The sequence below is a fragment of the Mytilus edulis genome, chromosome 12 (assembly GCF_963676685.1).
Source record: "Mytilus edulis chromosome 12, xbMytEdul2.2, whole genome shotgun sequence".
Classification (NCBI taxonomy): Eukaryota; Metazoa; Mollusca; class Bivalvia; order Mytilida; family Mytilidae; genus Mytilus; species Mytilus edulis.
Genome location: NC_092355.1, coordinates 33,961,619 through 33,977,772, shown reverse-complemented (window position 1 = coordinate 33,977,772; position 16,154 = coordinate 33,961,619). Strand labels below are relative to the sequence as shown.

Sequence of the window (16,154 nt, the reverse complement as noted above, 5' to 3'; positions counted from 1 at the left end):
TTCAGAAACGTCAACACATAACGATATATGGATACCGTGACTTAATTTAAATAAATATCTAATATTCAGGAACAAACAAATTAATTTGCTTTTACAAAGCTGTCTTCAAGTTCACAATTATAATAAAATTTAGAATGGAAATGCATGGGGAATGTATCAAAGAGACAACAATGCAACCACAGTCTTGTTGTTCAATACGTAGAGATAAGTATGTGCATGCTATGCAATAAATGTATGTTTATGAAAGAGTTGCAAAATACAATTATGTCCAAAGTCAGGAGCCTCTAGCCTATGTTAGTCTTGTATTTTTTGAACTTTTAGTTTCTTGTGTACAATTTGGAGTTCATTATCACTGAACTAGTATATATTTGTTTAGGGGCCAGCTGAAGGACGCCTCCGGGTGCGGGAATTTCTCGTTGCATTGAAGACCTGTTGGTGACCTTCTGCTGTTGTCTGCTCTATGGTCGGGTTGTTGTCTCTTTGGCACATTCCCCATTTCCATTCTCAATTTTACATAAGAGGATTGTTACCCGCTCACAAGCAAGTAATATAAGTGTACGTATGATGTCTATAAGAAATGCATGAATGCATGGTTAATGTTCATACATGTCATGTCTTTCCGTTTTCTTTAAAGACGTATTTGTCTGCAATCGTCGTTGTTTATTATATTTATTGCAGAGCGGAGAGGAGTGGCCAACGAAAATATAATAAGAGACCTTTCAATGTTCATTCATTTAACTTCAGAACCGTGATTTTTGTGTAAAAATTATTTGTCAGTCAACAGAAAAATATGTATAAATATATTTAAAAAAAAAAATGGTATTCATCAACAATTAAGGTGGTACCTAACACTACTGGGAGATAACTCTGTAAAATCAGCTAAACGTTTTAATTACGTTGTGTTGGTAATGGAATATTAAGCTTCTCAATAATCAGAGTAAGTGTTTGTCAACGGCGTCTTCAACCTATGCCAACATTTGATAAAAATATATTCAACCTATGTCTACAAACAAAACACAATAGGTGTTGTTATAGCAATTATTAATTAATAAAAGGTAAAATACAGTCAGTATATTAAAATTTTACTCTTTGAAAATTCAGAAACTAAAATAAAGTATTTACAAAATTGTGTTGTAGTAAAAAATGAATAATTAAAAAATTTCTAAAAGGATAAAAACGGTTAAATAGAACCCTTGATACTAGCCAAATTGTTGAAAAAATATAAAATTCATAATAAAAAAAAAAAAGACTTAAATTTCTGAAATTAAATTGTTGGGTACCACCTTAAATACATTAATTACATGTACAATTATTCATAGGTGTAACATTTATTTCTTATCTTAATTTTTAATAGTAATGTATTAGTGGACTTCTGAGAACTAATATTTCAAGTACTATTTTAGAACACCCATTGAATAATTTCCTATTGAAATTATGTGTTTAAATGTAGGTTTCTATTTTTGATTTAGTGTAGTAAGGTAAAACGCCCAGAAATTAGCCACTGTAGCCACTTAAAACAGTGAAGGATGTATTCGTCATTAATAATATGCTTTTAATGACGTCTATTTAAAGTTTATGCGTGGGAGGGCACGACTCTCGATTGATCTCACACCTTACTGCGACATAGTCATTGATAGTGACATAGTTAAATGATTTAGTTTTTCGGTTTATCACTGTCTTTTTGCTATTTAATTTCTCTTTTTGAAAATTATCAGTACAGAAATGTCGCGTTTCACCACATCAAGCTCTTTTTTCTCGGATGACGGATGTTCCGTGGTTCTGCTTCATGTTTTTTTCCTTAACGTATAGTGATAATGTTCTTCAGTTCTTTCTTTTTTTCTGGATGTAGCTATATTTAACTTCCCCAAAAGCTTTAGCGAAGTCTATTATGAAATATAAATATGTCATGATTTATTCAAGATACTGAAAAGGCATGAATTCAAGTTAACAAATACAATAATAAGATTTAGACATACAGATATAGCACAGAGACTTGAATAGGATTTCACAGTTACAGACACTAATATGATTTACAGTTGTGATCTCTTAAATATATATATTAAATTCAAAAGATAAAATTCGGAAAATTATCATTATTTTGATATTTGATATGTTGTGATGATTTTTCTAATAAATAAACTTTTTCATAATAGACTTGACCCATGACAGTTTCTTTTACGTTAAGAATAAATTACAATATGCATGATTTTTTTTTTCTCAACTGGCAACCTATTTATTTCAAGTTAAAAACAAAGTTCGTTACTGTGCGCTCAAAAGCGATTGAAAGTATGGTATTAAGATTAATCTATACACCGGAAACTGTCAAGGATGAATGAGCACTATTGTTGTGGTTAGACAATAAAAATCAGCTGTTGCAGAAAACCTACTGTGATAATTGTAGATGTGAAAAAATAGTATACAGATGTTGAGGTCACTATTTTAGGACATTAAGACACAATGGATTCAACTCCTAGAAAGAAGAGTCCCGACGTAAGCATGCATACACAGTTGAATAATTTACAGAATGAGTCACAGTGTGGTTTCAACTTGTCTTTTTGCATCTTTCAGACTAGGGTCACAATTTTATGCAACAAGTGTTGCAAATTAGTTTTATTATTACAATAACACTAAACAAACTCATCTGAACTGTTGAAGGTTTTAAAAGACAAGAGGAGATTGTTTTTTTTTCTGCAATGTGTGAGGGGGGGGTTATTGTTAATGACTGTATTTAGTAGGATATGGTTGTACTTTTTATTTTACATGTTTTTTGTGCTTGAAGCTTATTAATGAGACAAAGTCCCCTATTACCCTATTACAGTAGAAAAATCAATAATTTTTTTATTCTAAATTGGGAAAATTTTCCGAAATTTTCATTGTACTTATGAACTCAAAATCATTACAGTGGAGTCCCCGGTGTCCGCGCGGCCGGTGATACCGCGCATTAGGTGATTTCGTCATATCAACACAGTAACACAAGTAAAATGGTTCTTGTTATTGTTTTAGCATTCCGAAGGAATAAAAAAGAATAAAATCGATAAGTTCAAGAGTTAAATAATAACTGCAATCCCGTGATTTACAATATTTGGCCAATTTCCTTTAAAACAATTACATCATCAGATAAAATTTGTTTTATTTAAGTCAAATTTATATCAGATTGAAATAATTTTTGCTCTGCATCCTTTGCAGTGTTCTTGATTCAAATTCAGCTATATTTCGTTTCCAAAAATCTTTTCTTTATTCAAAATAATCTATTTTTGGATGGCATGCACGAAATCACCGGACATTGGAGGAACTCTCAGAACAGGGGTTTCCCTAATTTTGGTCACACATTACACAAAATCTTGAGGGTGAAACCATACAAACAGATACTTCTATTAAATAAAAGTATATTATGAATGTTTTTACACAATATTATCCAATTATTGGTTTTATCAGTTGAATGAAGTGAAGTCATAAGTCTTAGGTGCGCGGATACACCGGACTGCACCGTAACTTTTTTTTGTCACTTTATTTTATTCCCGCATTTGCTCAGAATGCAGAAATCTACTTCCTTCTTCTGGTCTGGTTGTCATGAGACTTTGAGTAGTCTAGCAAAATATAGGAACTCGATACCATGCAATTTTATTTTTCATAATTCTTTGTCTAAATTGATCATGTTGATATGAATAAACTTTACCTGATGATCGTGTTTCTTTGTTAACATTGCACATGACGTCATAACTTAAATAATGTCACAAGTGAAATCCCTAACAACAGAACAAAAATTGGAAATGTTGCATTATTTCCGTTTTGAAATTAAAATATATGTATGAATTAAAAAAAAAAAAAATTCATACAGTCTTTGTCCCCTTTCACATGTTCACAGGTAATGCCTGACTCATATTATAATTTAATATAAGCAAATTGGTAACAAAATCCATCTTAACTTTATTTAATTGTGAAATTACTATTTTTCTCCTCTTTTCTTAGAATATTTAATTTTATATTACAAGGTGCTCCCATTTTAGATTATGAGACTTGAGTTATTTTCAGATTTGGCCACACACATGATATTATATACATGTAGCTAGGTACAAAAAATGTACCTTATCCCATACTCATGAGCCACATTAGACAGTCTTGACAAAAATGCTTGAAAATGAAACAAGTAACACTGACAAAAAAGTTTAGTAAACTACATGTAAATGCAGGAAAGCTCTGTAAAGGAGACATACATTGTGCATGTTGTACTTTCCTTCCAGAATCTGTTTGCAGTTGAACTTACAAATGTAGCTTGTAACTAAGTGTAACAGTAGATTTTTTACTACATTATTCTATCTGTACATGTATATCAATTTGGGAAAACATTATCAATTGTAATTATAAGATGTGTGATTGTAAATGAAAAAGTTAATGGTGCATGACCATGACAGAGTTGATTAAATATTTTTCAGCCTGTTGGTCATCATGTATATGGGCAGGAATTCGCTAATGCTACTTTAGTGTGACATTGTAAGAAAAAAATAAAAATCATTATAAGCTTCTAAATTTTTTACAAATTATTGCTACAAATGGTGTCCTTCTATTTGTAACCAAAAAAAAACATTTTTAAACTTGCGTCAGTTTGGAACCAAAGCAAATAATGAATTTGGAGCATGTAACATGGACACTTTTTCCAAATTGAGATTAATGATTCCTTTACTTATTCAACATTCAATATCATATATATTGATCACAAAACATTGTCTATCATCAAAAATCTAAAATGTATATTTTCATTTCTTTCAGAAATTTTGTGAAAACAAGTTTCCTCTACTTTTCTGTCAATGTTACATGCAATGTTTAAGAGATAAATACAGTAAGAATCATTTTCTTTCTGAACATGTAAAGGCTCTTTTTCATTGTGTTACCCTCACATTAAAAAATTGTAATAATATTTTTGCAATTATCTCATTTCTGTCATAAAATAGTGACTTAAATGTTGCATGTAACGTGGACACAAAAAATATGAATAATGAACCATGCCAGAATTGACCTTAAAAGATATAAAAAGCCTCCAAACAACCATCTGAATGTAAATTATACAATTATACTGCCACATTTCTCATATATGATATTATTTAAATAGTAGTTAATACCAAAACCATTCACCTAAATTTCAGACAGCAGACATATTTTTTTTAACTATACCAGTAGTTATGCTTGTTCATGGTGGTACACTATGGAAGGCTAAATTAAAAGATATTCAAATGTCAAAATAACCAGAAAAATAAAATTAAGACCAAAGATAGATCAATTGATGAAGGAGTCATCCAAAATTTCCACAACATGAAACATTTTTATATCAGTAAGTAAGCAACCCGTTTTTTTATGCAAAGGGATGAGATTGATAAGAAGACAACCACACAACCATCAGCATCCACGAAGTTTCTCACTCAATGACTAATACTGACAAAGTAAGGGTACAAAATGATTACATGTATCCCTCATTCATGTGACACAGTTAGTTACACTTAAAACTAATAGTATGAAAAACCAAGACAAAACATGGACAAATCTACGAGCATGATGAGAGGTTGATACAGCTGCATTTATTGAGAATCTTATTTTCAATTGTTTACATAACTTCTATAAAGAACAATTTGGGTTTCATCTTTGAGGTTGTTGTCTGATAGACATATTACCCTATATCTCGTTTTATTTCTGCTGGTTAATCTTACATTTATGAAAACTTTTTAAGGTTTAAACAATAAATTTTATTTCAAACATTCAAAACAAGTTTCTTGTTTCTTGTTTTCTGTCTCCAACATCTTCAACTATCTATCTGAAAAAAGGAAAAAAACAAAGCAACAATTAATCTACCCTCAATCAGAACCAAAATCCATGCATAGATTATAAAATTTACAATAATATAGAAACTCTCAAATATCTTGTTTCGATTTTTCAATGCCATTTCATCTTGAAAACTTGTTACCTAAACTACAGAAAGCCACAATTTAAAGGGCCCCATAATGACCAGTGTAAAACAATTCAGAAGAGAAAACCAACACCCATTAGACCATAGTCCTGTTTTCAACTTTATTTGGCCTTCTTTTACTTTTTTGTTTCATTAGCGTCACTGAATAGTCTTTTGTAAACGAAAAGCGTTTCTGGCCTTCAAAATTTCAATTCTGGTATACATGATGAGTTTAATATTATTATTTTGAAATCAGAAGGAGCCTGAACCTCTTATAATGCAAAAGATATTCTGGAATGTCAATTATTGGTATAACAATTAAAAAAAAATGTTACAAATTGAATTCCTCATGATTTCTATAATGATGACTGACTTAAAGGACCGTCAACACCTGACTCACTAATAGGGACCTTATCAGACTGGCTAACACAGACATCATAATCTGCCAGGCTGATAGGGTTATCATCATCTGACAGGCTGAAAGGGATATCACCATCTGACCAGCTGACAGGGACATCACCATCTGACCGGCTGACAGGAACATCACCATATGACTGACTGACAGGAACATCACCAACTGACAGACTAATATGAACATCACCATCTGCCAGGCTGACTAGGACATCACCATCTGTTGGCTGACAGGGACATTACCCTCTGACTGGCTTACAAGAACATCACAGACTGACTGACTGACAGAAACATCACCAACTAACTGATTGACTGATATGTACATCACCATCTTCCAGGCTGACAGGGACATCACCATCTGTCTGGCTGCCAGGGACATCACCATCTGACTGGTTGACAGGGACAGTATCTTTTTGCAGCATCTTCCTGAGAGTTTTCTTCATCACATTTATTGCTGATCATCTTTTTCTTCTTAGATTTATATTGCTTTTTTTTTTATATTAAAAATTGCATGTAAATTTTCAAGACCGACACCAATTTTGTTGTCAATGAAGAAAATACACTTCTAAAAAGAATATCTATATTTAGAAATAAAAATGAAGTTTGATGGTGGTAAAACAAGTTAAATTATCAATAATCTCTTTATAGAGCAAAGGATGTTATCAGTTCTGTTCATGCGTGTAACATTGACTGAAAAGTAAAAGGTTGTATGTCAATGTTACATACATGAAGACCAGAAGATGAAAGTGGTGTGCTTAATAGTCAACTTTGGAGAAATAATATAATTGCTGCCCAGTAATATTTAATTAATCATTTAGGTTATAAAATGTTATATAAATGTCTGACTTTAAGGAAGTAATACCTTTGCATGTAACATAAAAAAATCTTGACACAAAATATTGTTGTCAATGTTACTAACTAGTGTTAAAAGACAAATTAAACAGGAAAACATGAAAACGCTTTAATTTTGTAAAATAAAAATAAGATAATAACTCCATATGGCAGTAAGTTTTGTTTACGCATGTAACACTGGCCTGAACATATAAAAGTCTAAATAATAGACTCTGTCAATGTTACATACACAATTTCTTTATGAAAAAAAAGTTTAATTTGGGTTTACTTTATATATTATTTTTTAAAATAGGTATGCTCTATGGTCGGGTGGTTGTCGCTTTGACATATTCACCATTTCCTTTCTCAATTTTATCTTAATAATAACTTTGAATATTAAAAATTAGATTAACTGTTGATTTCAACACAGTAAAATCTTCTCATGTAACACAAAAAAGACCTGATACAAAAATCGTAGTCCATGTTACTCATGAAGTTATCATAGGAGCATCAAAGAAATTGTGTGATGACAATATTTCAGATGTTAGTCATTTATAAACTCAGATAAACTCATTTTAAAGCTCATAACAGAGGTTTGGAAATCAATGCTTTTAAAACATTATAATTCTGGGTTATGTATGTAACATTGACAGGAACACCAACAAATGATGAGGAAAAATTGCTAGTCAATCAGGAAAAAAATAAACACAAATAATTAAAACTCATTTATTTCTTTAATACATGTATCATTTTAATGAAGCAAATTTAAATTTCAACAAGATTTTATTGATTGAATAATTGTATGCACATTTTTAGGTTGTAACATGTAACCTGGACGCAGAAGATGTGTCAATGTTACATGCCTTTAAACGATAAGAATTACAAGTAAATATTGTTAAGTCTAGAAATCAAGAAAGATCAACAACTTCTCTGTTAAGAATTCAGCATAAATTTACATTTGATTTAATATTATGCACTGGCCAATTATGCTTTAAGTGTAATAAAGTAATATTGTTTTTATTCTGGTGTCAATGTTACATTTTATGTTTTGAAATTAAGTGGCCAGTTATCTTTATAATGCTGAGAATGAATACAAGTACTAGTTAATCAAATTGGCAATTAATCTGTGGTATTTCATGTAAAAAAATAGATTGATAAGGCAAACCGTACAATAAAAAGCTTTTGCATGTATCATAGACACCTTTCCTAGGTAAATATTTTCGTGTCAATGTTATGTACAGAAATCTCTCCAGCAATAAAATGAATATCGTAAGGGTCAAACCTATTTAAATACAAGATAAACTTATATTTTTTGACAAAATTGCAAAGCAAGTCACACATCATTATCAAAGAACCTAATTTACACAGAAAGTGCATGTAACACTTCATTGTGAGGTCAAATTAACCTGGTCCCACTCTCTTAGCATCTGCTTGATCACTGGTAGATGCCTTAAGTGTGAAAGATGACAAAGCCACATTTTAATGTAATTGTCAGTGGGTTGAAATGTGAAAAAAATAATTATGGTAATGCTTACTATAAAAAGTATACAACTGTTATAAAAAGATGAGTATTATTGGGCAGTATTGACACGAAAATGAAATAAATTTTCTTACCTTCTATATTTTTCAAACTTCAGTTGATTGATAAAAATCATGAAATCCAAATTGTACCCATTGTTGACACCTTTCAAAATTTGCCATGCTGGACCAATAACTTGTTTCCAAAGCTAATCAGCTAATGAAAAGGTGCATGTAACATTTGTTGACGGGAAAAGTTACATGCACTTGGCCATTTTCAAACGTATTTTATTTGCAGCAATAATCGGATTCTGTACAAAATGGGGTTTCTAAATGATAGACAGATCATTTTGCAGTTGATTTTCAACTATGATAGTAGAACAATTCTTCAGGCATATTCTAAATATGACTAGGGGTTTTGCCACTGCAGAAATGTCACACTTTTTGTCTACAGTTTTCAACTACCAGCACATAACAAGTGCTGATTTTTTGTTGATTTTTTTAATTGGATCCATTTTTTTTGCATTTGGCAATAAAGACTAACCCACTTTGATATTTAAACAATGTTTATTCTCCATCTTTGCATGATTTCTTTATTTTTTAATTGGATAAACATTATTGACCCTAAAATTTCACTAGCGAATTCCTGCCCATATCAGGAGATAACTTGATATGCTAGACATTTGAAGTTAACTTCATTACAACCTCAATATTAACCTGTAAATATATATATACATTTAAAGTAAAACATGTAAAACACTTAAAATTCAAAAGATGAATAGATTTTCATCAAACTTTTATTTTTTGTTTTCTCTTAAAAAGAGTTTAATTTAAATTTTACGATTTTGTAGACTTTACCCAACACTTAATTCATTTGAGCTATGATCGTTAATACTTTGTCAGTTTTATGCATATATACATGTACATGTATGTATTATAAGGTTTGGTACGTTTAAGGTTGTTCTTGCAAAGACTTGCTCAGGTCTTTTGAATTTGACATTAGTAAAGACATTGAGATCTGTATATTTATTAGATTTTTTGAATGATGGACAAACAAATAATTAGTTACATTTGTACTAAATAAAGTTTTAAAAAAATCAACTACAATACATGTAGATGGAATGTGGCTAAAATTTTGTCTAAATTTTTCTCAAAATATCATAAAAAGTAGTATCACTTATTTTTCCACTTGGTAATGTATGGTACAATGTACATGTACATATAGTGTAATGATAAGAAAGAAAAGATCAGATGTCCATTTTTGTTTAGTTGGTACAAAATGTAAGTTAAGGTATAAGTGGCAAATCCAGAACTTTTCATGGGGGGGGGGGGGGGTCTGACTGAGCGAGGGGCTCCAGTCATGCTTCAGTGATTCCCTATAGAATCAACCAAATTTTCCCCTGGATCTTCCTATGATTAAGACTATCTAGAATAATTATAACCTTCTATTATGGTAAATGTGGTGGGGTTGGGTGGGATGTTTACAAAATTTATCTTGTGTGACAGTATACATGTACACAAAAATGTATATATATATTAATTATAAATTTAAGTAAGCTGAAATTTTTACAAATTAATCATCCAATGCAATAAATGGATATAACTCTATAGAGTTATTACAGGAAATTAACATACATTTGTTATTGCAGACTAAAAAAATCAAAGAACTGTGATAACATACGTATGTTACATGTTTCAAAGGGACAATATACATCATTAGTTTTGTTAAAATTTGTAAAAGTTCTATTGATATTACTTTTGTCTATATGTATACTTAACTATTGAAAGATATAACAGTTCATACTTTGCCATTTTGCATAATACACCTATATGTTATCACAAAAAAAATATGCCTGTAATAACTAAAGGGTGTTATCACAGCTTCTCTATATCACTTCAAAGGATTTGCTCAAACATAGATCATGCTTAATTACAATGTATTTTAATTCATTGTAAGAAATAATGACCAGAGCATGTAATGAGGTTCTGTGCAAGTTTCTCTGTAATTCCCAAGTGTGTTATATAATAAGTTACATTCCTTTAATAACTAAGCCTTGTTATTACAGCTAAGTTTATCCCTTAATAGCATCATCTCACTGATTTACCATGGTTAATCAAAAATGTATTAATTTAATTAAGAAATTAGTTATCAAGGCTATGCATTTAGTTTCTGCGCAAAAAAAGTCTCAAGAGTTCCCTAGAGCCCACTATAAATGAAATAATTTTACAAATAACAAACATATGTTATTACAAATTTAGAAAATTTTAGGAAGAAAATTTGTAATAACATGCGCAAGTTATTTTCTGTAATAACCCTATAGAGTTATATCTCTGACTATACATCAGGAGGTAGACAATATTGAAGAAAAAAATGTTGACCTACAGTGGATGTTGTTTTAAACATTTGTTTGTTGGGTTGCTGTCTGTTTATATATAATTACATACAATGTATATCCTTTTTGTTAAATTATCAATTTTATGATCATGATGGTAGGAATAATAATATATGTGTTGTACACATTTAATTATGTTAATCATTGTTAATTACTGGTGAATTCTTACTCATTAAAATCTTGAAACAAAAATTCTATGGTCATTTTAAAATTGATGACCATTTGACCAGAATTCTCGCAATCTTTATTTTGTCTGGTGATAATTGAAGAAAATATGCAGGTCCTCACTATCATTTTATTGCAAATTACCCAAAATATAGTGGGCTGATCCCTAGGACCACCACTTATCCAGAACTCTGATTAAGCATGTTAAAAGTATCCTCCTCTACATTGTACAATTGATTCAAAATAGATAAAACCCATAGGTATAAATGTACGTATAACATTGTATAAATGTATAATGGAAATACCCCAAATTCATTTTCTTGAAATTTGTGAATATTTGTACATAGATATGCTGTTTTTCACACAAGGCTCTGATAGAATCAATATTCGTCAGTACATTTAACAAAATAGTTCATTGCACTAGATTTATGATTTTTTTCTGATTAGAAATTTTAAAAGGTATGAAAGTGTTACAAATTAACGTACATTCAACAAAGAAAGGTCAATGTACAGAAAATCAAATATGGGCTAATTATATTCATATTAACTTCTGTTCTTACTTTTTTTTATTTGATCTACATACATTACATGAATTACATGTTAATGACGTATCTCTACAAAAAAATCAAGATTGAGAAAACAGATTTTTAATTTATTGGTTATTAATGTAATGTCAGTCAAATATTGATAATTCATGCATGTAAATTGATTATAACGTACTGTGGATTCATTAATTATGTGAGAAACTTATTTTTTGGGTCGTTGACCTCGTGGAAAATGATGAACATGATAAATTAAAATATTCAACAAAGTACAAATTTAATATAGGCTTTTATACATGTAGGCAGATTCTAGCAAAACCAGGATACATGTATATATATCAACAAAAAGAAGATTTTCCTCAACTCACAAAAGTGAAAATACCTGAATCCACAGTATACATGCATGTATCTATCAAAAAAAGAATATTTTTGATAATCATGCAGTATAAGCGATAAGTAAAAGAGCAAATCCAAAATCCTTTTGGAGGTGAAGTGCTGGTCTTGAACAATATGGTAGTCAATTTAATTTTAAGTGTCTGCAGAAATAAAATATGAAAATGTACATATAAAGTAAGAAAACAATAAATCTGCCATATTTTACAAATTTGTGCAAATTAATATATATATAATCGGTGATCATGAAGATTTTTGATTTGGGATTTTAAATCAATAAAATTTTATTTTGAAGATAAACATTATAATTATAACATTATCATAAATATGATAAAGTATCCCCCGTCCAGGATAGAAATGTTAAAAGAAATATTATGGCTTCAAAATTATCAAGTTATCATTAGTTATGAAATCAACAGCAAAAGGGAAAAAAAATAATGTCACAAGGAAAGCTATATTTGAACATTTTAGATTTTACTTTTAAATCTACACAGCTATAACTTTAAAACACCCACTTTCAAGAACACAAAACATGAAAAAGATAAAAGAAATGATCTAAATTACTGGACCTCATACAACATGTGTACCATGGACACTGGAATTTCTCTGAAAACTACAAATAATAAACAATACCATGAATAACATTACACAGTGGGATGACTATTTGATTGTTTACTTATTTAATTGAATGCATTGTGAATATCACTAATTCCTATTGTGTATTTAATGAAATTCACACCATTCCAGTTGAGAGTAATCATTTCATAAATGATGTTATGGAATTGATCATTGAGTGTCAGTCAAGGTCATGAAGGTCAAATTTTATTGTAGTTTGTTTATCAAAATTGACCTTAAATAGCCTAATGCATCTAAGGTCAACTTTGCCCTAGGGAGTTGTAACCTAGCTTATTTTCTGAACATTTTTTAATTGAAATGTCACAAACAATAGGCTGTTATTGCCTGAAAAAAAGAGAAAAAAGATCAAACTAGTACTATATGCATGGCTCTGCCTGAAGAAAATTTAACTGGATTTAAACAGGTTTAATTTAGATAAAAGTATGACCTTTTTATGACCTCCAAATTAACAGTGTCAAGTGTCAAGATGGGTAATTTGATTTGATCTACAATTTTTGATTTTCCACTGATATTATATATAGATAAATGATTTTATAGGGTTTTGTTGTACTTAATCATATATAGATTTATGATTCATATAGCATATACATAATAACATGAAGCTAGTTCATGATCAAATATATCAATGCACTAAAAATAATACTGAGCATTTAACAAACAGTTAGATAAATTGCTATGCTATTATATGTATTTTTAATAAATTTACTTATCATACATGTATTTAAAATCGTTTGATGCTATTGAAGTTTCATTTTGTGCATATTTCATGTATTTGGAATATATATAAATATTATAATAAAAATATATATATATAAGCTAGAGTTAGAGGAGGGGATACAATGTGTAAGGTCTCTGCGCAATGCTAGGCGGTGTTGTCGTAGAAGTAAGAAATAAAAAGTACAGGTTCCAGCCCCTGGGCCGGGGAGGAAGTAACGAATCAAATCTACTCTAACATCGTCAGGTTGATTTTCTAGGCACTTTATACATATTCTAACGCCTGGTATTTCTTAATCATAAGAAATCCGATGGACAAGGTATAATTTGCAGTTGTCACTACACATAGGCAGATATATGTATGTCTATGATATTTATAATAGAATTAAGAAGATGTTTTCTTTTGGTTATTCCTAAGTTCCTAGATAAAACTAAAATCCTGATAATACTATATATATATATATATACATGATAACAGACATTAATTGCCAATCAGTTTAAATCCTATCTCTTTTTATATTGTTTTTTTTTTTAACATTTGTTCTTTGGATAGAAGGGGACAGGAAAAAATGTTGGTCTGTGAATTGGTGTGTAATGAAATGAAATACATGAACTAGAAAAAAAAAGAAAGAAAAGATTATGCAAAAACTACAATTTTTATTCAACAATATTGGTATTCAGGTATTAAACACTACTGATCTGAAAAGATTACATCAAGAATCAAAGATCCAATAATTACTAATTCATTGTAAACAAAAATTGTGAATTTATTATTCATATTTTTGTATTATATATATATATATAGTTAATTTTATAGTTAATTTTAGTATAGGGTCAATCTGGAATTTTTTAGACATTCTCATATTATGGCATTACTTTTTTGTAGCATTGTGTCTTAAAATTTCAACATCTTTAACCACTGTTTAACAATGGCAATATGATAAATGCAATACAAATTTCTGATTTTGATTGAATTTGTAAAGTAAAAATTTAAGCTGTAAGACATGGCCTCACTTTAAAACAAAGAAAAACAAAAGAATTTGGATAAAAATAAACAAAAACAAAAAAAAAAAGACCTTCATTCATATTATGTTGCACTGATATTGATTGGTTTTTGCCTTATAATTGTTAGGTAGTTATTTGTGTAACAGGTTACCTGGTCAAGAAAAATACTTGTTTACCTGCTAATCTGTTACTTGAACTTTGACCTGGCCAGCTGTTTACATTTGTTACATAAGGGGTGGTAATCCATTGTTGGCTATCATTGTATATTATTGGGCTATTTTGATAAGAGGTAAAAAAATCCTAGCATATCTTTAAGACATTTTTTATACATGTATTTAATCTTTAATTGTAAAAAGGCTTGAAGAGTTTTATCAGACATGTACATGTAGTTTAATCCAAGGCTTTACAGTGTCTAGTTGTGTTAAAGAAGATATAATATGATATAATACTTGTAATTGTGAAAAGAATCACTTGGATTTTTTTGGGAATAAACATTCTTTTTAAGGTAATTTATTTATTCATATAATATATACATGTATCATATTTTTAAAATGTTTAAACTTTGACAAAAATGTAATTGTTTGTTTTAAAGGTAAATAAAAAACAGCTAGTGCATGCATATGTATTGAGGTGATAAAAATACTTGCAAAATCTAAAGTGTATTCCTCAGTGACATGTATATATATGTTAAAACAGTTTTCCAGGCTTTATTTTATGATAAAAGGGTTATTGCATGAATATTGATAATGCAGAGATTTGTACAAATCCTTGGTAATTGTTATCCCTCTTATAATACATAGTGCACCCCAAGCATCATGTGCATGTATACTTAAAAAATCTACTCTTCTACTTCCCCAGAACTCATTCAAAAATTTATAGACATGAGGAAATAATATTTTATATTTTTATTACTAAATACTTCAGGAAATTTAAGGTGACAATATACCTGCCTCAAGGAAGATTATTCGGTTTTATACCTAATTGTGTAACCCTCTTCAAACAACTATTGTTGTTATATTACATAATGATATAGAGCCTATCTATGGTTAAATGGTTTCTCAATTTGTCAATTTTTTATAGATTGTACATGTATAGTGATGCCTGAGTTCTAGATGTTAATTTTTATTAAAAAGTTGTTATCACATTAAGCTGTTCAGCTTATAATCCCCCCTTTTAAATGGTGTGAACTATAAATTCTTTATCAAGTTAAACCAACATTGTACACAAATATTGTTACACTTAATATTATATATTTTACAAAACTGATAGCAAAGCAACAGAAAAATTATCATCTTAGTGTTCTGTCATATATATATATATATTTATTTGTTGTATGGATATGGTAACTTAATAGAGTATTTACATAAGAACAGGGTTGTCTCCCTTGATATTTATCATACCATATAATATAATATTTCCTTGTTTATGTGTGTATTAGATCTCTTTGTCAGCTATAACTCTTTCTCAATATTTATGTACATATGCATTTATATTGTTCATTTTATGCTCTTTGTGAGTTTTCTTGAATAAATAATTTGAATTTGAATTTGAATTTAATATTTAATCAATTCGTTTAATATATATAAATATTGTTAATCATAATGTTTTTAT

At 29.4% G+C, this 16,154-nt stretch overlaps 1 protein-coding gene across 1 annotated transcript in view; it reads left to right on the top strand.

Annotated features, from left to right (window-relative positions):
• The first annotated feature begins 2,309 nt into the window (after window positions 1-2,309).
• The window catches only part of LOC139498342 (uncharacterized), a 36,131-nt gene continuing 22,286 nt past the window's right edge, over window positions 2,310-16,154 (top strand). The window contains exon 1 of the mRNA XM_071286718.1: window positions 2,310-2,490. Coding sequence (XP_071142819.1) covers window positions 2,458-2,490 — 33 coding nt within the window. The 5' untranslated portion in view covers window positions 2,310-2,457. The remainder of the gene's footprint in view (window positions 2,491-16,154) is intronic.